At 36.0% G+C, this 24,386-nt stretch overlaps 2 protein-coding genes across 5 annotated transcripts; one reads left to right on the forward strand and one right to left on the reverse strand.

Annotated features, from left to right (window-relative positions):
* The first annotated feature begins 274 nt into the window (after positions 1 to 274).
* LOC123895468 (protein saal1-like) lies at positions 275 to 5,521 on the forward strand. Of its 3 annotated transcripts, none has more exons than XM_045945826.1 (10): positions 275 to 476; positions 697 to 1,014; positions 1,784 to 1,849; positions 1,990 to 2,129; positions 3,284 to 3,410; positions 3,610 to 3,761; positions 3,921 to 4,056; positions 4,367 to 4,451; positions 4,571 to 4,821; positions 5,014 to 5,521. In XM_045945826.1, exons 1-10 carry the CDS (start codon positions 387 to 389, stop codon positions 5,149 to 5,151), a joined length of 1,503 nt encoding a protein of 500 aa, XP_045801782.1. In that variant the 5' UTR covers positions 275 to 386; the 3' UTR covers positions 5,152 to 5,521. The 3 variants fall into 3 exon arrangements, with proteins under 3 accessions (XP_045801782.1, XP_045801783.1, XP_045801784.1); XM_045945827.1 differs by having other exon boundaries at positions 296 to 476; positions 4,619 to 4,821; XM_045945828.1 differs by having other exon boundaries at positions 311 to 476; positions 750 to 1,014.
* Positions 5,522 to 6,728: 1,207 nt separating this feature from the next.
* Positions 6,729 to 13,035, reverse strand: LOC123895469 (threonine--tRNA ligase, mitochondrial 1-like). Of its 2 annotated transcripts, none has more exons than XM_045945829.1 (14): positions 12,785 to 13,035; positions 12,304 to 12,392; positions 12,123 to 12,219; positions 11,966 to 12,043; positions 11,613 to 11,697; positions 10,800 to 10,894; positions 10,031 to 10,063; positions 9,857 to 9,943; positions 9,083 to 9,175; positions 8,846 to 8,938; positions 8,535 to 8,756; positions 8,054 to 8,125; positions 7,899 to 7,970; positions 6,729 to 6,996 (listed from the first exon to the last, which is right to left on the reverse strand). In XM_045945829.1, the coding sequence occupies exons 1-14, from the start codon at positions 12,803 to 12,805 to the stop codon at positions 6,901 to 6,903; spliced, it is 1,233 nt and encodes a 410-aa protein (XP_045801785.1). In that variant the 5' UTR covers positions 12,806 to 13,035; the 3' UTR covers positions 6,729 to 6,900. The 2 variants fall into 2 exon arrangements, with proteins under 2 accessions (XP_045801785.1, XP_045801786.1); XM_045945830.1 differs by having other exon boundaries at positions 8,057 to 8,125; positions 12,785 to 13,010.
* Positions 13,036 to 24,386: the final 11,351 nt, after the last annotated feature.

A 24,386-nucleotide genomic window follows, 5' to 3' on the forward strand; every position in this document is an offset into this window, starting at 1 on the left:
TTTAGTTCGCAACTCAACCCAATAATTTCTTCGGTGATTGAAAAATTATTTTAACTTTTTTTTTTAACTCCGAAAACAACTGTTTCTAATTGCTAAACTAACATAACAGAAAATAATAATGCCAAAATTTTTATAACGTCTATTGTTTAAATAGCAGACGTAATTTTGGTAAGCAGCCGATAAAAATTTTAGTAGGGTGTTTTTTCTCAAAATTTCTGATAACTACGGAAGGGTAAAATGAAAAATACTTAAAGGCACGTGAGTAGCTGGTTGGGTGCCGAAAGGAATTCTCTAATACAAATTCAAACAACACTGTTTCAATCTCTCAAATTTTCACTGCGTGTAGCTTAAAATTGGAGGGAACAACCAAAACCGAAGAGAAGCCCATGGCGGTTCCGGCAGATCCATCCATTGAAGAAGAAGACGAACACCAGCACGATGGTCCCACACATCATCCTTCTGCTCCGTCACACGAGGTTATCATCTAAACCACCGCTTAATCACAAACTCTACTTTTAATTTCACTCACATTTTAATCCATTTTCATTTAAATAAGCTCCAACTTATAATTAATCCCTATTCATTTTAAATTAGTGTTACTGGTAATTGAAAATGAAAACAAGTTTATATTATTTGCCGCTTTTTATTTTTAATTTTGTTTTAAATTCTTATTAATTGATTGTTTTGAAATTGCAGTTTTTTGATTTATCAACAACTGTTGATCCTAGTTATATAATCTCCTTGATAAGGAAGCTTTTGCCTTTGGATTCTGCTTCGGTTAACCGAGGATCGGTTACAGTTAGTAAAGAAAGGGATGCACCATCTGTATCCAAGAGTAAATCTGAAAATATGGATGTTGATGTTTCTTGTGAATCTTCGCACTCGCGAGGTGAATGTCAAGATACGGGTGATGGAATCGAACATTCTGGTGTCTCGGTTTGTGAGGATGTGTGGGAAGAATGTGGTTGTGTTTTGTGGGATTTAGCTGCTAGTAAAACACACGCGGAACTCATGGTATTACTGTATTTTTGTTTCGTGTTTAGTTGAGTTTTTTTGTCTGCATGGTGAAAATGTTAAAATTGATCGTATCTCTAAAACGTGATTCTAGAAAAGTTAAGGTAAAATACATCTAGGGGTCCTTTAAGTGTTGCGATTGTAATAGTTATAGGTCCTTTAAGTTTTTTAGGCAGTTAGGTTCTTTTGTTTGTTGATGGTGAAAAGTGTTAAAATTGATTGTAACTCTATATCGTGATTTAAGAAAAGTAAACAAGTTAAAGTTAATTTCGCCTTCAAATTTCGGTTTGACTAGAAGTGATAAAATAAATATACTTTGTGTTTGGTTGAAGAATTTAAAATCGAGTCTTACTCGGAGTGAAAATAGTTAAACATAAATCACTTTACTTGAACTAGATTTTAAACAATTCAAATTTACCAAACCAATCAAAATCATGATTATCAAATGTACACCTGGATACATCATATATTAGTTTCAATTCAAAGTAAGAGCTCATTTAATGTGCGATGCAGCCATAATCTGGTCCTCACGAAACCATTTTTGTCTTAAAGTTTTTCACTTATGTGGGATTTTTAAGATGATGGTAAATGATTGTTTGAATGTATTCAGATGCATGTTTTCCGACCTTGACCACTCTGCCCATCATCAATCAAGCTTCCAATAATTGATATAAAAACATCATGGCCAATTTCTCTCATTGATTTATGCCGTTTAATCTTTTTCACTGTATAAACTGAAATAAGATGGGTTTATGGTTTAATCATGCAGGTGGAGAATCTCATACTCGAAGTTCTTTTAGCAAATCTCATTGTTTGCAAATCTGTGCGTGTTACTGTAAGTCAATGTTAAGATATAAATATGTACCTTGATTTAGACTGCATTCTTGTAATGGCTTGTTAAAATATAATATTATCAGGTGATGAGATGATCTAAGTTACTCTGTTACTTATTTTTGTATTAATTACATGCTGCAGGAGATTATTATAGGAATTATCGGGAACCTTGCCTGCCATGAAGTTCCAATGAAGCATATAGTGTCAACAAAAGGACTGATTGAGATAATTGTGGATAAATTATTTATGGAAGATCCTCAATGCCTATGTGAAACATGTCGGTATGATGCTTTTTGATGCATGTAAATGTAGTTCTTCTCACTTTCATTTTTGTTAAGGACCAAATTACCTGATTGGTTATGATTTCTGTATTGTTATCCCTGTTTTTCACTTGCTAGTATCAAATGTTTTGTATCGTCTTTTTATATTAAAGAAAAACGTGTACATGTTCCATGCCGATCTAATTAGGCCTTATCCATTCTGTCCATTTCCTTTTAACTTCTTTATTTTTTTCATGAATTTGCCTGTTAGAGAAGTTACCGAGTTATAGTTTCTTTTACTTTTGCTGAATTTGTTCATCTTTCTTCTAATTCTGGTGAAAGACTTGGCGCTCTTTACTTATGAGGGGTTTTCTCTGGTAAATCTTGTTTTCAACTCCTTTCCCATTCTCCTAAGAGTCTCTACAGCTCATTCTAAGGTCAAATCTTATGTTTGGACTGTAGTTTTTACATAATTAATTAACAGCAACCTTAATGACATGTTACTGGAGCATAGAATCTCATTGCGTTGTTTTCCAAAATGTCTATTATGCAATTCTAGTCCATCAACCAGAGATTATCTCGTTTTGCATTGTTTTATTGCTACTTTTTCATAGAGTAAGCTGTGCGGGATTTATGGAGGATAGTAGATTTGTCCTACGGATATGTGTTAATTTCTTTCTCTTGATTTGGAGGTTTTGCTCTCATAAAAGCTAATATTTTTGTGGCAAAGCTCGGTCTCTGCAATTCTTTGTGGTATATGTCTGGATAGGAAATTCTATAATTTTAAAGGGCTCCTGTTTTACTCCAGACTTATTTTTCACAGGGTTGTTATTTTGGGCACCGTTTGGTGTTTTGGACCTGGTGTTTTTAGAACTGGTTCTTTCAGACATGCAGAAATATTCGTGTGTTTTGCTTTTTCAATGTTATTTTCTTGAGAAGTTGACATCCACTTTCTTTGTATTATTATCTTCTTCCTTAATAAATTTCTTTCGGTAAAAGAAGAACATGCACACAGATATACCAGCTTGAATGGATAGGAAGAGGGGGTGGTGTTTTATTTATTTATTTATCAATCCCTAAATTTTATTTGTGTTGTGCTGGAAATTAGGTATCATACTACTTTTTTCTTGATTATCTCTATTTTAGTAACAACCTTTCTTGTGTTATGAAAACAGATTGTTGACTGTGGGCCTTCAAAGTGGCGAATCTATTAAATGGGCTGAGGCATTGCAATCCGAACAAATATTATGTCAAATATTATGGATTGCAGAAAATACTTTGAACCTTCAGCTTTTAGAAAAGGTAATGAATACTTTGTAATTCAGTAATTATCGTAGTTTCGAAACTTTGTGAAAGGTATGCTGTGGAATATTGCACAAGAAACAATTTTGGGAGGAAAAGTAATACAACTATTTTGCTTGCATTTTTTTTTGGCATTGTTTCTAAGTCAGAATGCAAGTTCATGCTAATCGATTGCTAAGAGTATTTTAATTTTTAACAGTGTGTAGGGCTTATATTAGCTATATTAGAAAGTCAGCAGATTATTTTGGATGATCTTCTTCCATCCATGATGAAGCTTGGTTTGGCAAGTATATTGATCAATCTCTTGACTTTTGAGATAAGCAAATTAAAGAATGACAGAACACCTGAAAGGTACCATGATCCACAACCCTCCATTTCACATCAGTGAAATTACGCAGTTCTTATTATCTTCTAAGACCAATTCTGACCACATTATTGACACATGTTTGTAACTATTCGTCCATCAGCTTGGTGGAATTGATTTGACAACTGAATATATTAAAATTTCAGGTATTCAATTCTTGATTTAATTCTTCGTGCAATCGAAGGTCTTTCTGTTATAGATGAACATTCTCAGGAAATATGTTCAAATAAAGAGCTTTTTCACCTTCTATGTGACTTGGTCAAGTTCCCAGATAAAGTTGAGGTACCGTGTTGATATAGTTAACACTTTCCTCAAGATGTATTTTAGTTTACATCAACTTTTGATATCAATAATTTGGTATTTGATGACCTGTAAATTTTTGTTTTCATCCATGTTAGGGATTGAGATATTATCGAAGGAGTATCTTAATCTGAAAAATTATATTCATAGAACTCACGCAAATATCATAACGACTTCTCCAATATAAGCAATACATGCTCTTTTGCCTATAATATGTTCTCGTAGACTGATAAGAAATGAAAATGATTTGGACAACTGAAAAACAATGGTGAATTGGTCATATCTCCTGTAGGTTGGGAACTGCTGTGTTACTGCTGCTGTTCTTATTGCAAATATTTTATCTGATGTACCTGATTGTGTTTCCGAAATATCACAGGGTAAAACATATATCTCCTTCACTCTCGTTCTTAGACGTCAATGCTCTATTTATTTGTTTTCGGTGTATCTGGAGGATTAGTTGTATAATGGTAAATGACATTGTGTTTGTCCTTTCCAGATTGGCGCCTCTTAGGTGGTCTGCTTGATATATTTCCTTTTGCTTCAGATGATTTGGAAGCAAGAAATGCAGTCTGGAACGTACTTGTTAGAATATTGGTCAGAATACACGAAACTGAAATGAACTCGTCAAGTTTATGTCAGTTTGTTTCAGTTCTTGTCAGAAGAATTGATCTGATTGAAGATGAGCTTCTGAACCAACAATGTGTTGACTCCAGTCCTGTTTCAACAACGGATGCTAGAAACACATCTGTATCCTTCTCTTTTAGTTATTTGGGTTTATTGTTTACAATTCTAAGGCCCCCTTGGGATGGTAAGAATTGAAATTTATGAAGAATCACGATTCTTGGAATTAGGTTTCAGTTTCTTACAAATAAGATTTTGCATTAGGCCTTAGACTTATATCTTCCTATGATCTGTTAACCTTAACCTTAATTATAATAGCTCATGAGAATTACCAGCATTGTGAATCAGTGGACTACTGTAAAGGAGGATGCTGAGAATAATGGGAATGCTGAAGTTCTTTTCAATGAGACAGATTTGAAAAAGTTGTTGGATTGTTGTCATAAATTCTCCAAGTAGAATAGTATGTTGTAAATTACAGTTGTCCAGACAATCTTTGAGGGTTTGACTTGTATTGTTTAACTCACTCCTAAAGCCTCATTGTGTAGATTTGAGAGAAGCTTCGTAAGGCTGAAAAATAAAACAAATCTGTTGGTATAAATTTTAGTAAAGTGTCCAATTCAATTTATGTAAAATATATCTAAATGTGGAGGGCATACAATTAATATGTATGCTAATCTGTTTTGCCTATTATATGTATATACCCGGTTTGAAAGGGTATATATTTCTTATGTAATATTGGATACTTGTATTCTTGGAAGCAAATTGAGGAGCTATTGCTCAAACCGATGAAAATTATGAATGACAGGATGATCAAATATTTGAGAGATGCCTTGCTATAATGTGGATAAGCCATTGTACAGAATCATACAATGAAGTTTGACAACAAATCTATAATTGGATGGATCTAAGCAGATTTGAGGAAAAATATTATGGAAATCGGTTTGAGAATATACGAGATATCATTTAGAGTGGTGATCCATTGTATAATACAATGATGATGTTAATTGGATATGAGCCAATGAAATAAATTTATAAGTAGATTTATTTTATTGATCAATAAGTTGTCACTTAGTAATCATCTAAGTAGACTTGTATAAACTTATTGTGAAAATCAAGTTTAATTTATAAACTCAAGAAATTGTGAGATTAATTGACTTTGAGACGTCTTAGTCAATATTTGTGAATTTAGCGGATCCGGATACTAAACCCCTGAGAAGAAAATTGATAGGAATGAACTATGCCATTGAAAAATGACAAGTAATGAGAACCCAACCTTTGTGATTGGAGATCCCATGAAGAAGGTTCATATAGGTAAAAACAAGTTACTTGTTAGTTATGTTAGCACTAAAATAATTTTGTCCATTTCCTATGTGTTATGCTAATGGCTATGAAAAGTGCTAAATTAAAATTAATTTGAGGATTAAAATTAATTTGAGGGGTAAGCTTTAAAGGCTTTTAATGATTACCATAAGCCCTTATGGGTGGTGTATGGTTGTAGCATACACCAGATGGAATCACCTATATGAGTGTCAAGTGGAGCCACTTGCATGAGACCGTGGCGGGTCTCCAGAGCACTCATGAAAACCAGACACGCGCACAGCCTAAATGCGCAACACCGCGTAACACGAGAATTGTGGGGGAGTGATGTGGGTGGTAGACCGCTAACATACATCAAGTGTCTTTGGTTCATATAGCTTGCTACACCAAATTCACTGTGTGTTAAGTATATCATTCTAGCACTGGTTCATATAGCTTGCTACACCAGTTTGATGCATCACACTAAAAAGTGACTCTGACAATATTTTCAAAACAATTTTTAGTTTATTTAATTGTTTTTAAAACTTTTGAAATATGTGGGGGATTGTTGGAAATTTTAAGTATATTTCAAAAGTTTATATTATATTGTGTCTAATGATTTTTAAATGAGAAAACCAAATATATATTTTATCATGAAATTATTGAATTTAATACCCTACTTTTATTTTTCTTAGATACTAAATTGAGTCTCGCAATTTCTCTCAAACTAAAATGAATTGTCACTCAATAGTAAATAATAAATAACACCAATCACTCTAAGCATATACTACATGAGCAACATCATTGTTAATTAGTCAAGTTGAAATGTAAATAATGCACACAGATATGAGTATGACTAGAAAGTTATTGGTGTATAAACTTGTTTGAACAGTTTTCACAAGCAAATTATCAGTGGAAAGCTGCAACTTCTTCTCTGAAGTGTTCGAGCAGGTTATCGATACTCATAACGCCATGGTCTGCCTTATCCCTGACTTGTACACTCACCTGGAGCAATGAAAAACTCTTAGCTTCTTATTCGGAATAAAAAGACTCATCGAAAGATGGCAAAAATATTTTTTTTGAACAAGCGATGGCAACAATATTAAACAAGTCTTAATATAGTTAACTACTTAAAACATAGACGATACTCCTATTCTGATGATACTTCCTAAGATAATGATTTGGATAGAATTAGAAAGCCTATTAAGATTAATAGATGATACTTCCCTATTCTGAATGAGTCCAACCTTCCATCAAATTTATTGGTCTAAGTTTAGCCAAACATTATTGTGCTCGATTCCAGTCTTACATCAAAGTTAAAGATGTAAATTCAGCAATTTTAACAAGCTTTATAAGCAAAGTAAAAGCTTTGTTTGGAGAATAGGTCAAGGATATATTTGTTTCAATCTCATACTCTATTTTATATTTTGAACTTTAATGTTGTATGCGTTAAAACATTGACAAGCTATCGACATTATTCAGACACATAAACACAACTATTTGTGCTCAACAGTTAAAATAAGGTGAATTCTTTGGTACACATATTATGTGGATATGCACCGGTACATTTGTTGAGGTGAATGACTCTAATTGGTTTACAAATAGTATTTATTAATTTTTCTATATTAAATACTATTTGTGAATCAATCACAATCATCCACCTAAGCCGTGTACCGGTACATTATCCACATAATATGTGTACCGAAGTGTTCACCTTAAAATAATCAACAAGTTTGCTTGCGCGCACGCACTCATTAAAAAATTTGATTGACTACAAACCCTATGTCAAACACAATTATATGCATGTTATTATAGCAAGGAAAGGGAAGAGGCTGATTTGGCAACAACCCTATCAGAGTTAAATTTATAAACAATTAATTCATCAGAGTAGTGAAAATAGGAAGAACCTGTCCAGTATTAGCTTCCTCTTCTCCAACAACCAAGATGTAATTGTATTGTGCTAACTGAGCTTCTTGTACCTACAGATTTATTTCAACCTTAGATTTTTTTACAATAAAAGTGTACTAAATAAAAATGTGTTGCCGCTAAAAGGTTGTGATACCTTCTTCTGAATCTTCATATCAGTTGTAATAGCATCTACTTGATACCCTGCTAGATGGATCTGATCGCGTACCTAGAAAGTTGCAGAACAATAGTATGTTATAGACGTAATTACCTTATATTAAAGTTGACTCAAAACAATTTTAGCTATGGTATAAAACAAGATTAGATTTTAATAACCTTGGTCTTGAAATATTCTTATGCTATAATAAATATGAAAATTGTCTTTTAGCAATTATAAATTAAAAAACAATCCATATTGAGTATTGGTCGGTGGTACCTTTAGTGTAATGGTTTAAAACGAAAGAGAGTGTGCTAAAACTAAAGAAGGTGAATAACTATAAATAAGAAGTGTACGAGGCAGTGTGATGCAGTTTTGAATTGAAGGTAATTAGCTTTAAGTATGGCATATTGCTCTTATGAGTTCGCGAATGGGTTCTGACTATGACACCAACAAACAACAGAGAGTCAGAGCTATGTACCTGCATTGCATAAGCATGTGATTTCTTGGACACAGGGCACACAATTGCTTGACGAGGACTGAGCCAGAAGGGCCATTTACCCTTGTAGTGCTCTAAAAGTATGGCAAACATGCTTTCCACAGATCCTAGAATGGATCTGTGTATCATAACAGGTCTCTCAATTTTGGCTTCATCCTCGGTAGAGAATTCTAACTTAAACCTATTAGGAAGCAGAAAGTCAAGCTGCAAGCAGACAATTTATCCAATGATCAGTAAAAAAAAAATTTAACAACTTAATCATATGAATGCAAGTCAAGAGAAACAATCTAAACCTGTAGAGAACCACATTGAAATTTCCTATTCAATGAATCATATACACCAATGTCTATCATTGGTCCATAGAATGCACCATCGTCTTTATTCACCTAGAGAGTTTTACTCAAAAGATAAGCACAATAAAGATCTATGTAAGTATAATAACATAAAAATAGGTTTGGTCAGAATTACAAGTTTACAACTATAGATTTGAATCAACATCTTACAGCTCACATTAAAAACCTCTAGAATACCTGCCATGGCTTGCCAAACTCATCCAAAGCTTCCCTGAGAGCATTTTCAGTCATCTCCCACTTTCCAATATCTACAAGGCATTTCGCTGGCCTCTATTGAAGGGGACATAAATAACTGAGTTATTAAATAGATTATAACAATTACTATTAGCAATGTCTATTTACGTATCAAAAGAGAAGAAGCTACCAAGCTTAGATAATGATCAATATTCCCTACACTAATCAATAGAATTCCAATCTCAAAATACAACATGCATCTCTTATTGCTGTTCTTGGAGATTTAGGTGTAAATCCAAAGAGGGTTAAGGGACATAGGGTTGCAGCAAAAGCAACATGGGACTCGTGAAAATCCACCTGCGATAAACTTGCAATCCCATGAGTTGCAGTGAAACTCACAATTTTACTGCGGTCTTCAGCCATGATCGCAGCACGAGCAGAGGTGTTTTGATTGCTATCAATCTCTGAAGAGAAGGAAATAACAAATGGAAAGGCTCCCAAACGTCAATGATCCCTAGCCCCAAAACTATTTGATTATCACTTTCCTATATATAACAAACATCTCTTATTTTTTGCTACCACCCTTCCTTCGCTCTCATTTCCTGTCTAACGTAAAATTAGGGTCCTTAAAAGATCAATACAAGCATCGGTTGGCCAAAACACCTTTTCCTTTGCTGGAAATCAAGATAAGGAAGGAGAAAGAATTTCCTTCTTTATATCATATGAGCATCAGGGCTAAGTGACGGGCATTGAAAATAATAAAGAGCAAAAGCATACCGTTGAAAGTTTCAGTTCATACGTGAAACCAAATATTTGATAGACATCATCTATGAAATTCAAGGCTTTCTTGACTTCATCTTTTATCTGTAAAATGAATTGAAAAAATAATTTAAGCTTCAGCTCAAAAAATATTTCTAAAAAGTATGTGGCATAAATTTACATTCAACACACCTGGGACTCCCTGCAGAAAATGTGTGCATCATCCTGTCAAATACACAAAAGCAAAGGACATAAATAATACAAAACTTTAATGCTCCTCCGGTTGTAATTGTACCAAACCTTTAGATAAATGAAAACATAATCATGATAGAAGAAAAATTGGAAATTTGTTTACACTGCAATTTGCATTCACTCCAAAATAGTGATAAGATGAGCAAACCATTGTAGGTGTGCAAACATAATCCCTAGTTTGTATAAAAACTAAACATTTCCAAGACACGTAGCATTGTTTCCGCACCAAGTTACAACATTAAATTATCAAGATTAAAAAGGCGTAGTTTTAATTCCCATATGAGATTTTTGTATTTCCTAGTATTCATTGTGTCTGTGTACAATACCACAAAATTAAAAGAATTCCCTGTATACCTTTCACTTACATGAATGTGATCCCTAGTTTAATAAACAAAAGCAAATGCCTGACTAAGCAGCATGCAGGCTGGTAAGAGTCAAATATGATGGAATTGAGATATCAACAAACCCCATTGTAAATCCAGTTCCCGTCACCAAAGTGCATGTTATTTTTCAGGCTCACCCACCCACCCCCCCAAAAGTGAGTTTGAATATAGTGTTCACTTTCAAAGCAGCAACATTCAATTGCAGGTCAAAAGCAAAAGCCATCATCACCAATCTACATTTTGAGCATGCCAAGACAAGAAAGTCATTTTGGACACCGAGAAGTTTATTTTATTGTTCTTAAATATAGCAAAAGAGAAAGGTGTACCTTTTGAAATCTCCTAGCATGTGTCAATCCACTCAAGGCACCACTGGCCTCATTACGATGCAAAACCCCAAAATCAGCAAAACGAATCGGAAGCTCTGTAAAATAATAAAAATGTGGTGAGATTACATTTCATTTGAATATATCCACTCACCAAAATCTATTCAAACTATACATTCAATTACTTACAAATTGGAAACTAAATTATCTCTACCGCCCATATGTAAGGACCCCCAGAATTGAATACAAATGAACGAACAATTTTATTAAAAGATTGAAAAAGGAGAGAAGGAAATTGGAGAGATCTCTCCTCCAAGGGTTTCCTCTTCACAATAGAGTGACCACTCTATTCACAAATGTTTACGATATTCAATGCTACCCTTCTCTATCACTATATTCCCTATTTATACAAATACTTCTCTACCTAAACAAATAACTATTGTTTCCTATTCTATATCCTAATACCATTAACCCAATGTTATAACTTTTTAGTCCATTTGAATTCAATTTGGGACATAGATGATGGAGCTCTATATGCCAAAATGATATTATGTGGGAATAGTACAGCTTGAAAATAAAGCACCCAGTTGTGCTATATATGTGAATATGTAAGGATGATTCCATATAAAATCACACCAGACAGGTATTTTTCAATGTAGGCAAAATCAATTAATTGTCAATCAATTATACAAGAAGCTCAAACAAGTGCATTATCCCGATTTTAACAATAGATAAACTATGAACCAACTCAGCCACAACAAGTATGAATACAAAAGATGCCATATGAAGGCAGACATTTATGTAAATGAAAATTACCTCTATATGATCGAACCTTGTGCTTAAACACCAAGCAGTGCCCTGGGCAATTCATTGGTTTCAATCCAAACTCTTGTTTGTCAATCTAAAACATCCGATGGTTAGATTAGATGACTTATTGCTTTCAAAATAAAAACTTATTCGAATGGTGAAAGGAGATAGTAAAACTAAAAAACTAGATGAAATAATTTTCGCGCAAAAGGCATATACTAAGCCCATAAATATTTACAGCAATTAAGCTCGAAGACTCAAAGGGTGACAATGAAACTGTAAATTATTATTTACTAATTGAACTTAGACCATTTTTTTTCATAAAACTTAGACTATGTTGTTGCATCTGATGAAAAAATTACCTGTAAGACAAACATATCCTCTTTATTAGATTTTGCTTGTGCCCATAAATCCATGTTGAAGACATTAGGCGTTATAACCTGATCATTCCAAGCCATTGAGCATTTGGAAAAAAATTGTTTTTAGTAATATCAAGAAACTTCTACAGTAAACCTTTACCTCTTGATAACCTCTGTTCCAGTATTGATTTCGAATTAAGTCCATGAGTTTGTTGTAGATATGTGCGCCGTGTGGAAGAAAAAACCAGCTTCCCGGGCTAACATAAACGAAGACAGACCAAGAGTCAGCAGTAAGAAAAACTTCCTGAAATCAGACAAGAATGAACTAACTATACCAATACCTCCACTCATGTTGAATAATAAGCTCTTGTTTGACACCCAAAACAGTGTGATCATACTTTTTAGCCTCTTCAAGCCCATGGAAAGATTCCTGAAATCAAATGATGAAGTTGTAATAAACCAAATGGCATGGGGCCACAATCCTACCACTTGACCACAGCGATTCATTAAATACAAATAAAATAAGTTGTCCAATTTCACCCTGAAGAATAATGGACCACCACATTGCTTAATAACAGTTCCTAATCCCAATGTCTGAAAAATCAAACTGGTCTTTAAGTAAAAAACTCACTTAAATCTTTTAGGGTGGTTTGTTTCAGATTATCTTTCTTAAAAAAATCACTTAATCTTTTTTTGTAAGTAACCTAGTGGCTAGAAAGATAAGTGGAGTGTCAGGGTTGGAACCCCACCTCCTGCGTATATAATAACGCCATGTCCCTACCAACAGACAAATCACGTAAATTTTACAAAGGAGTTGTTTACCATAGATTTCGCGAGCAACATGCAAAGGAGTTGTTTGCAGCAACCGCAGATTCAGATGAGGAGGAATGGTAAATGAAGTGAAGAAGAACAATCGACGCGTACGGAAGAAGGTATTTAGGGTTTTGAGTGTGATGATGATAATGTTGTTAAGTTACTTATAAATCATGGCTCGCCATTGGTTTAAGGGAGTGTTTGGTTTAGAATAGGGTGGCAAGCAATTAGTCCGGGAAAGTATAAGATTTTTCCATCATGGTCCAAGTGAGTCTCCACCATTGATTATTTATTTAAATTTTTTTTTGGTTTAATGATTATATTTATTTAATTGATTATTTATTTAAGGCTGATCAATTTATTCGTGTAAATTTAGGAGTTTTTGGTTTTCTTCATGTATCTTTTTTTGTTTTAAAATAGTTCTTGAATGTTCAAATCCATTTGGTTTTAGTCCCTAACGTTAAGTGTTGTTATAAAATTGATGACGTGTCAAATAGATGTTGACGTGACAATGTGTGACGTGGCAAACGATGATGTGCAAATAATGATGCTCAGTCATCCACTTAAATGACCAAATTCAAAAATAATATTGCAGAGAGGATTAAAACCAAAAAACGAAATTAAACCCAAAAATAGACTCATATTTTTCTAAATCCAGAAATTTGTGTTGAATGTACTAAAACGATATTTTCTTCTTCTTTCTTCTCCCCAACCTAAAATTCCATAAAACTCTTTAACCAACAAAAAATTGAGTTTCTTATGCACCATTTATTTTGATTTAATCAAAAGATCATATTAATTTACTAATCACCATCTTCAAAATTTGACATGAATTTTTAATCAAACAACTTTATATATTATAAAATTTGAGTTCCATTATATCATCAAATGTCAACCAAAAAATTCACAAACTTTTAAGATAAAATGACTCATTTTTAGTCATTTTTTTCCTTTTGAATCTCTCAAATCGCATCTATTAAAACATGTTTTGCAATTTATTTATTTTTTTGGATACATATTTTGCAATTTATGGGTTCATATAAATATGAGTCAATTTATGAGTTTAGAGAAAAAAATTGTTTTTGGATGTAATTTTGTTTTTTTGGGTTTGGTCCCTCTATGCAATTTTATTTTTGGATTTGGTCCCTCTAAGTGGATGACTGTGCATCATCATTGAAATGTCATCCTCGTTTGCCATGTTTATTTTTGGATTTGGTCTCTCTAAGTGAATGATTGTGCATCATCATTGACACATCATCATCGTTTGCCATGTCACACGATGCCACACCAGCCTCTGTTTGCCACGTCATCTAACATTAGAGACTAAAACCAAAAGGATTTACACATTCAGGGACTATTTCAAAACAAAAAAAAAAAGATAAAGGGACGAAAACCAAAAACTTACGAACTTGCAGGGACAAATTGATCATTTAAGCCTTTATTAATTTAATTTACAGTTTGTTTCGATAGATTTAGAAAAAAAGAGAGAAATAAGGAAGAAAAATATGACAAAAAAATAGATATTTAACGGCAGCTTGTTGACAGTCAAACACACCCTAAATAGATACTATCGTGGGGTTAAATTAGAAAATACAGTAGTGTTTGATTAAAAAAGTCACGCTAAACAGTGTCTCCAAACACTTGTTAAGCATATTAAAAATAGAAGTTAATGTTTTTTTAGGAAGATAACTTTTTATGATTTTAATGTATTAAATGCGCAAGTTTTATGTTTAACTAGTGATTCTATTTAGCATTTTTCAAAAAAATAAAAAATAGTCGGTTAAAATTTGGTGTCAAACTAACGGATCATCACTATAGTTTGGATAAATAAATAAACGAGGAGAGAAAAATATAATTAGTGTAACGGTCCAAAAAAACATTTTTCTGTATGACAAACACAATAAGCTAGTTTATAGCTGTTTACGTTGGAATTTGGTAAACAACCGCTAGTTTAAGTATTTAAACTCGCGAGATCAACTAGTAAATCTCAGGACAATTTTGTGTTTATTCGCTTCAAGAAAACTGTTTGAATGTTCGTTTGAATAAGGAAACAAACACTTAGGAATTAAAATATTTTAAAGCATACAAGAGAAACTAATTCGAATCGCCTCGAAGTAGCAGTTTCTCAAGCAAGTATCTGGATTCAGACTTAGAAAAAATTACTGGAAAACAAATTGCATTGCATTGAATGAAAAACAATTACAAATAAAGATGGTTCACAAAACATACATTTCTCCTTCGAATTCCGTTCGTTCGATCGCTGAGTACTTAGAATTTTTTAGAGAGAATGTTTGTATAAATTTTGTGACCCTTGTTCTGAATGAAAAACTGCTATAAATACTACTACAAAGTGGTAACTGTTTCTTGATCATCTGGACGCTCCTTCATTTGCCACGTCGACCACGTTTTCCACTTTCATCTTTCATTCCTTCAGCGCGCGCCAAGGCCTTTTGGGCCGTTCGTTGTTTCTTTTTTGGGCTTGGCCCAACTATCTCTCGATTCGATTTTGCGCCTTCGATAGCCTTCTGGTAAAACCAAAACTATACGCATCCTCTACAGCTCTCGAGACGCTTTTCTGCTTCGACATAGGGAGTTCTCGACACCAACTTTGAAAGTTTTGTTTTGATAATATAACCTCCAAAATAAATATTGGACCCACCAATTATATTTAATTGATAAATACCAAATTTATGTCCAACAAATTGCCCCCCAAAAATGCCATTTTCGACGGTGTCTATCGAAAGAGGAAGTGGCATTTTTGAAAGTATTAATGGATAACTTTCTTTTCCATTTATCTCTCCTATCGTTTAGGCTGCCATTCAAACTTTGGATTGGCTCCAAAACTTGTTTTTTTTTTTTTTTTTTTTTTTTTTTTTTTTTTGAACACCACTTCGAACAAGCTAATAGTTGCAATGCAGAGGTCACAACTATCAAGGCTGCCTCTGATGAAGCTCTTGAGCAACTTGTGGCTTGTGAGAACAATATTGCTCAATGGCAATCTGAAATCGAAGCGCTAAAGGCAAAGATTCGACAAGAGGAGGCTAAGATGGAAAAGCTAGCTGCAGTGGCCATTGAAGCACAAAAGGTTAAGCTTGATGAGCTAGCACGTGAAGGTATCCAACACTACAGTGATGGTCTGGCTGTCCAGAAGCGAGTTGAGCACCTTGCTAGTGATAAGGAAATGCTACAACGTAAACTGGCGTCCATTCGAACTCAGTATTACCAATTTCAAGCGGCCAATCGAAAGCCTCCTTCAACATCCCAACAACAACCTTGACTTTATAAATTTTCCTTTTAGTCTCAAGTTTTTGTTATTTTTGGATGTCGTAATTGTAAATCTTTTAACACTAGCAACCGTCGAACAATGTCGTACATGCTTTTTTAGATGTATGCCCTTTTTGGCCTTTTATGCTGCATGTTCATATATTTGCTGAGTATTTTATTTTTCTTGTTGCTTGCTTTCCCTCTTTTGGGCTATTCTCCCAAGCCTTATTAATGACACTTTGTAAGGAATGAAGCGAACATGTTTCCAAAGCAGTCAACATAATTAACTACATGGCTTTGAGCATTAATGCAATGGCCTTTCCTATGCAAACTGAACGTGGTTAGTTGTAACTGCCCAGTCATTAACGCGTCTTAATTCTTCTATAAATACCCACTGCAACTCTTTTTGCTCGTCACTTCATACAAACTAACGCATCAACACCTCTCCACAAAGGATGGATAACAAGAAAAATCTTCCTTCCTCTACCCCGGGCTCAAGCACACCACGTCCTCTTGGAAGGGGACGAATCAAGATTCCAGCTTCCAAACCTCCACGCACTAGAATCCTTCGCCCTAGGCCGGCACCAGCCAAGGTAGTAGAAACCATCATTCTCTCTTCTGATTCTTCAAGCTCTAGTTCAGATGATGAAGATGAGGATTACCTTGAATTCCTCAGTACCCTAGAACCTGATGAAGAATACCCAGGAACTCCAACTCCTTCTTCTGAGGATGAAGACTCTCAGATCTCAGAACTTTCCAATTCTGATTCAAAGGATGAGGGAACTCGGGTTCAGGGTAAACCTTAAGTGTTTATCTTTCAACATTCAACCATTTCTTGTATTTCTTGACTGATTGGTTGTATTGTTGATTTTGTATGAATAAAAATTGATTCTTGGCATTTTCTTTTACCATTTCGCAAATTTTATTCTTACGTTATTCATTTTTTATGGTTATTTCTTGCAACATTGGCTTGTATTTCTTTAAATATTTGCCATTCATGTTGACTGAACGTTTCTCAGGAGTTAACTCTTCAATCTCATAAGCTCCATTTGACAACACTTGAGAAATCTTAAATGGTCCTTCCCAATTGGGTGACCATTTTCCAAAGACTCGATCTCGCCTGTCCATGGGGAGGATGACTTTCCAAACTAAGTCTCCTACGTCAAAGAGTTTGGATTTAACCCTTTTGTTATATGCTCTAGCAATTCGTTCTTTTTGTCGAATCAAAGCATCTAACGCCTGCAACCTTTCCTCATCCACGTCTGTTAACTCATCTAACATTATGTTCTCATAGTGATCAGGAGGTAGTTCCCATTGCCTTTGTACTCGAATCGACTGCATCATTATTTCAACAGGTAACACGGCATCGTGACCATATGTTAGTCGAAAAGGTGTCGAACCTGTTGACTCTTTAGGGGAATTCCTACATGCCCATAGGACTTGATCCAAGGTCTTATGCCAATTCTTTGGCTTTTGAGCAACGTGCTTCTTAATTAAACTAATTATAACCTTGTTGGCTGCTTCAACTTGGCCATTTGCTTGAGCATAGTAAGGCGTCGAAGTCATTAGCTTAAAACCCAATCGTTCAGCAAAATCTTGCATCTTTCGACCAACAAACACCGTTCCTTGGTCTGTAGTGATCGTCTCAGGAAGCCCAAACCTATAAATAATATGGTCTTGGATAAAATTGATCACTGTCTCCTGATCCACATTTGTCAGGGCAACAGCCTCTATCCATTTGGTAAAATAATCAATCCCAACTAGTATATAACGTTGGTTCTTGGATGACGCGGGCCTTATCTCACCAATTAAATCTAAAGCCCAGCCTCTAAAAGGCCAAGGTTTGATAATCGAATGCAACTCACTGGCAGGGACGTGTTGTATCCCCGCGTGTTTTTGACACTCTTGACAACCTTTCGCATATTCTATGCAGTCCTTAAGCATGGAAGGCCAATACAAACCCTGTCGAAACAAAAGCCATTTCATCTTGTGGCCTGCTTGATGGGCACCACAGGCTCCACTATGGGCATTTGAAACTGCTACATACGCTTCGTTTTCATTTAGGCATTTCAACAAAACCCCTTCAGGAGTCTTCTTAAATAGTTCATTTCCCATGATTGTGTAATTCAAGGCTCTATACTTAACCTTCCTATCGGCTGTACCTGTTGGATTTTCTATGTATTTAACAATGGGTTGTCTCCAATCCGTGTCAGCCAAATTGTCAATCACAAAGACTTCAGTCATTACTTCATCAAAATGTGCATCAGCCACTTCGGACTCCCTTTCGCCATTTGGTTCATTTGCCCCCAGCTGATAGGGTATTACCTCACATGAGATTAGTTTTTCTTTAATTTCAACTATCTCATCTAATTTTTTCCCCGTTACCTTATAACCAGAAGCAATTTGGGCTAGGTCATTGGCTTCTTGGTTTTCGATTCGAGGCACGTGTTGAATGTCGCACGAATCAAACCGTTTTAGTAACGAGAAGGCAATGACAAAGTATTTCATCAAATGTTCTTGAATGCATTTGTATTCCTTTGTCAATTGTTTTATTACTAACTCAGAATCTCCTCTGATTTTAACATGTTTTGCCCCCAAGTCCAAAATAATCTTTAGACCTACAATTAAAGCCTCGTACTCGGCTTCATTATTGGAGCAAGTACCATTAATCTTGTACTTAAACTTTGTTGGAATCTTTGAAGGAGAAATGATTAAGATTCCAATTCCTGTACCATGTTTGTGCTTCGAGCCATCAAAGTACAATATCCAAGGTTCATGTTCTACGTATGTTATTGGGGTCTCAGCCACCGAGTGGTCAACAAGGAAGTCAGCCACCACTTGACCTTTTACAGCCCTCAGGGGTTGGTATGTCAATGAATATTCAGTTAAAGCTAAAGCCCATTTCCCAATTCGACTATGCAAAATTGGTTTTAATAACATATGCTTAATGATGTCAAAATGGGAATAAACATAAACATGAACTGGTTTGATATACTGCTTAAGTTTGGTACAAGAGAAATACAAACATAGACAAAACTTTTCTATTGGACTATATCTAGTCTCAGCATCATTCAAGATTCTACTTAGATAGTAAATAGCCTTTTCTACGCCATTTTCATCCTCTTGTGCGAGCATGCTTCCAATAGTCGAATCTGATGCTGCGATGTACAACTTCATTGCTTTGTTTCGAATAGGAGGCATTAAAGTTGGAGGCTTCGACAAGTATGCCTTAATATCATCAAATGCCTTTTGTTGTTCCATTCCCCATTCAAATACATCACCTTTCTTGAGCCTCAGCAGTGGAGAAAAAGGTTGAGCTTTACCACTTAGGTTTGATATAAACCTTCTCAAGAAATTGACCTTTCCTAGCAAAGATTGAAGCTGTTTCTTCGTTCCTGGAGGTTCTGTCTCCATGATAGCTTTTGTCTTATTTTGATTAATTTCTATGCCCTTCTTATGCACAACAAAGCCAAGGAAATCTCCTGCATGTACACAAAAAGCACATTTCAGTGGATTCATTTTTAATCCACATTTTCTCATTCTTTCGAACGATTTTTTAAGATGTTCGATATGTTCATCCTGGGAAGCGGATTTCACAACAATATCATCAATATAAACCTGCATAAATATTTCGATAAAATCATGAAAAATTAAGTTCATAGCTCTTTGGTATGTTGCTCCAGCATTTTTCAATCCAAAAGGCATCACCACCCACTCATAGGTGCCTAAAGCACCAGGGCAACGAAATGCGGTTTTTGGCACATCATCTTCATCAATAAAGATTTGATTATAACCTGAATAGCCATCTAACATACTCAAATATTCATGCCCTGCTGCTGAATCAACTAACATTTCGGCTATAGGCATGGAATATTCATCCTTAGGTGTAGCATTATTCAAGTCTCTAAAGTCTATGCAAACCCTAAGTGATCCGTTTTTCTTAATAACAGGAACAATGTTAGCTAACCATTCCACATACCTGGTTGTTCGAATGAACTTGCATTTGAGCAACCTTTCAATTTCTGCTTTGATCTTTGTCATGATTTCTGGTGCAAACCTCCTTGGAAGCTGCTTTACAGGTTTCTTATCTGGTCGAAGGGGTAGCCTATGCTCCACAAGATTCCTGCTTAACCCAGGCATTTCGTTATAGTCCCATGCAAAGCAGTCTCTGTATTTCTTAAGCAACTCGACCATTTTTTCTCTTAAGGTTGGGTCTATATTGGCACTAATGTAAGTTGGCCTTTTAACAGAGCCATCTCCAATATCAACCTCCTGCAAAGGGTCTTGGGCTTGCATTCTCTGAATCGAACTATGTGGATCTTTCTCAAAACCCAAAGGCTCATCATCATAGATGCAATCTAACCTTTGCTTGTTCCCATCATTTACTTCACTAGCCTCCAAGGCCAGTTCGTTCCTTAAGTCATCGTTGGCTTCGACAGCCATATTTTCTTGAACATTAATGGCCTCAAGAGCCATTTTGATTCTATTCTCGGCTGCGTAAGCCGTAATTCGATCCCATGCTGGGGACTCAATCATCAAACTCATCATGGTTGACCCATCCAGATACTGGTGGGTATGCATCCTCACATAAGGGTTTCTCTATATCTTCCCTTTCCCAACAAAAGCCATGGGTTGGATGCAACTTAACTGAGTGGTATACATTTTTTGATACCACTTCATTTGGATCGAAGGCAGCATCTTGCTCACCACAAGGAGCAATCGAAGCCAGGTTTTTGTCGAAATTCTGTAAAGTCACAGTGCCTGTCTCTGAAACATATGCACTCTGATCTGCTTCTACATTCTCGACTAAACCATCTTCTCTCCAGATGATTAATCTTTGGTGCATGGTTGAGGGAACAGCTCCAACACCATGCATCCATTCTCTACCTAATAACAGATTGTAATTAGGCTTGACAGCTATGACCATAAACAAGGTCTTTCGAACTGTACTACCAACACAAACTTCCAACTGCACTGCCCCCAGGGAATGACCAGTTTTTCCTTCATAGTTGGCCAACACCACATTGTGGGAATGAAGGTCTGTGTCATAGAGACCTAATTTCTTCAACATGAAGTGAGGCATGATATTCACCACAGCTCCTCCATCCACTAAGACTTTATTGATTCCCACGTTATTCACTTTTGCCCTGATGAACAAAGCCTTCAAGTGGTTTTGCATTCCCAGATCTGGCTTTTCGAAGACAGCTTTTTGCTCTTCGACACAACCATTTTGCATAACATAATAACACATTGGCTTATGATCAGCCAAATTGAGGGCTTCGAAGTCCTCTTCCAGCTCATTGACTTCAGTAGGTATATCATATTCCAGTGGCAGAATCGACACCACATTGACCATGACATCAAAATCAGACCCCTCATCCAGGAGATCATCATCCTCCATGTCATCCTCATCTTCTGCCCCTCCTTGGGCATTTTCAGCTATTGGCTCTTCCAATATTATGGAAAGCCTCTCCTTAACTGGCCTCTTGGCCATTTCAACCTTTTCAGCCTTCTGGGTTGCTACAGCCTTGCCCCCAGCCTCAGCCTCTTTTGTTGTCAACTTTTGTTTCCTCTGGAACCTTCGCCACTGAGTGCGGGTCATAGGATTTTTTCCCTTATAGTTATTCCTATAAGAGTATTTGTTGACTTCAGTGGCAGCATTCACTTTTTCCTTCCCAGCTACCACTTTTGAACCCTTGGGTTCAGATACAATGTTCACATTAACATTGCTAGAGCTTCCATTTTCCATCATCCTTCGATTGAAAGTGACGTACTGTCCACTCACCCATTGGTTAACAGGTGCTCTCCCAGATGGTTTGAAAGTGTTTTGGGGGCCTAGCCTTTGCTGGATCGAAAGGCCTTTGGTAATAGGCTTTCCCCAGTTGGCTCCTTTGTAAGGCCAAGCTTTCTGATTTGGCCTAGATTTTGGCCATTTTCTCTTGTTTTCAGCATAAGGTACAACACTTTGAAGGCCTGCAGTAGCCTCTTTGTCGCACACAGCACTGCATCTAGGGCAAAGCATCACTTCAGCATTCTTCAGCTTGCACCTATTTAGGAAGTCCACCAATTCTTCCTCAGCATTGGGGTACACCTCACGTACCCTCTTTTCATACTCCTCTTCAGGCACAGCCTTGATTGGAGCAGCAGCGTCTATCACTTCAACCATGTTGCAGTCATAGACTTCAACATAGGTAGCGTCTGCAGGTGGCAAGGGATCTGAATCTACCTTCATTGGAGGCTTTGCCTTATCAGCATACTTCAGCCTTCCTTCATTCAGCGCTTTTTGCACCAAATCCCTGAAAACAACACATTGATAAGTTTTATGTCCCAAATAATTATGAAACTTACAATAACCTCTTTTCTTTCTTTGTTCTATTGGTGGTATTTTCATATCTTTTGGCACAATAATTTGGCCGTCAGTCACCAATAAATCAAAAATCTCATCACATTTAGTAATGTCGAAAGTATAAGTCTTTGTAACAAACTTATCATTTTTTGGTTCGATAGGATTTTTTCCATTCGACGGCCTCAACAATTTGCAAGTGTAAGGAGGCCCAGGCTTTAATTCAGCCACATTAATATCACTATCGTCGAAATCTAAGTATTCATCACTCGTTTCATAATCAATTTCATTATCATAGGAATCAACAAAACCTATTTCTTTCTTTTTCTGAAACTTAGAATTTCTAACTTTTTCAGCTTTTAACCTTTCGATTTGTCTCACTCTGTCAGCCAACTGTGACATGTCTCGAAGGTATTGGGTATCCAATTTCTTTCGAATTGAATAATCTAACCCACCAGCAGCCATTTCCACTAGCTCGTGTTCAGGCACTTGAGTAAAGCACCTGGATTTCAGCAAACGAAACCTATTTAAATAGTCATCAATTGACTCTAGGTTTTTTCTTTTTACACTGGCTAACTCTTTCAGACTTATCTTGGTTTGGCCCATATAAAATTGCTCGTGGAAAATCCTTTCCAATTGGGCCCAACTATTGATCGAATTGGGAGGCAAAGTTGTAAACCAAGTAAATGCATTCTTGGTAAGCGAATTAGGAAAATACTTCATTCGCAAATTTTCATTATTCGCCAAATTCCCAGACTCAGCTAGATACCTGGCAATATGTTCTACGGTTGATTCATTAGTGTCCCCAGCAAACTTAGTGTATTTTGGGACTTTCCAACCTCTTGGTAACTCGGTTTGCAGCACATATTCAGTGAAGGCAGAGACAAAGTTTGGCCTTCGACAACCCGTGTTTAGGCCGTTTTGGGCCAAAATCGTTTCGACCATGTTAGCCAAATTGTGTTGGCCAAGCAAATTATTGTTTTGCACCTCTCGCACTACCTCGTCAGGATCCTGGTTCCTCCTAACCATTACCACTGGAGGGTTCTGATGTACCACTTGTGGATTTGGGTTCATAACAGGAGGGTTTTGATGTACTAATTGAGGCATTTGATTAACCTCGTGAGGATAATAGGTTTCCTCTTGTACAACTGGTGTAGGTGTTGGGTTAGGAACTGTTTCAGTAGCCACATAGGTTGGCCTTTGCTGCACTGGAGTCGAAGACATTGCAGGTAGTATTACTTGTGGAGTAATGGGATTTACTCTAGGAGGTGGTGGGGGTGTCCCAAAAAAATCTGCAATTCGACTCATTTGAAATGCCAACATTTGATAACTCTCGTTGGTATTCTGAATTAATGGATTAAACACAGTACCCATTTGTTGTGTTAAGAGATTAACCATTTCATGGTTGCTCTCATCCATTTGTTGTCTCAAAGACAACACAGATGCAGTCGTTAAGGGTGTAGGAGTTACCCTTGACGAAGTATACCTATCAGATTCGAAACTTGGCATCCCTAAACCAAGTGTAGGGGGAGGCCCATACATAAAACCCTGACCTGACGGTGGTTTCGAACGTCCAAAACCAGCAGTTACGGACGGAATTGCCATAGTTGGAATTGGCAAAGTTGGAATAACATCATGCACAGTCGAAATGGTTGGACTGGAGAATATTGGAACATTCACTAACTCAGATGTTACCACACTTTGTGGAGGTGGATCGACTCCACCACTCGAACTTGCTTCGCTACTCATCGCACTAGAACTTGGAGTTTTACTAGGATTAGATCTCTGAGTAGTTTTAACCATAACCTAACTTATCATGAGTTATATGCAAGTAACAAGTTTTTTATTCCACAATATAAAAATAAACACGACTTTAACAAACACAAAACCAGTCCCACTGGGCGTGCCAATTTGTTTACGTTGGAATTTGGTAAACAACCGCTAGTTTAAGTATTTAAACTCGCGAGATCAACTAGTAAATCTCAGGACAATTTTGTGTTTATT

The sequence above is a fragment of the Trifolium pratense genome, linkage group LG7 (genome assembly GCF_020283565.1).
Source record: "Trifolium pratense cultivar HEN17-A07 linkage group LG7, ARS_RC_1.1, whole genome shotgun sequence".
NCBI lineage: Eukaryota > Viridiplantae > Streptophyta > Magnoliopsida > Fabales > Fabaceae > Trifolium > Trifolium pratense.

Bases quoted from the DNA above. Each gene is read 5' to 3' on its own strand.
- LOC123895469 (XM_045945829.1), bottom strand. From the start codon at position 12,805: ATGTTGCTCGCGAAATCTATG. The intron at 12,220-12,303 runs GTATTGGTATAG...CGTTTATGTTAG, and splicing joins ATTATTCAACATGAGTGGAG to CCCGGGAAGCTGGTTTTTTC. The intron at 12,044-12,122 runs GTAAAGGTTTAC...TGGAATGATCAG, and splicing joins GGAACAGAGGTTATCAAGAG to GTTATAACGCCTAATGTCTT.
- LOC123895468 (XM_045945826.1), top strand. From the start codon at position 387: ATGGCGGTTCCGGCAGATCCATCCATTGAAGAAGAAGACGAACACCAG. The intron at 3,762-3,920 runs GTACCATGATCC...TTAAAATTTCAG, and splicing joins AATGACAGAACACCTGAAAG to GTATTCAATTCTTGATTTAA. The intron at 4,057-4,366 runs GTACCGTGTTGA...TATCTCCTGTAG, and splicing joins AGTTCCCAGATAAAGTTGAG to GTTGGGAACTGCTGTGTTAC.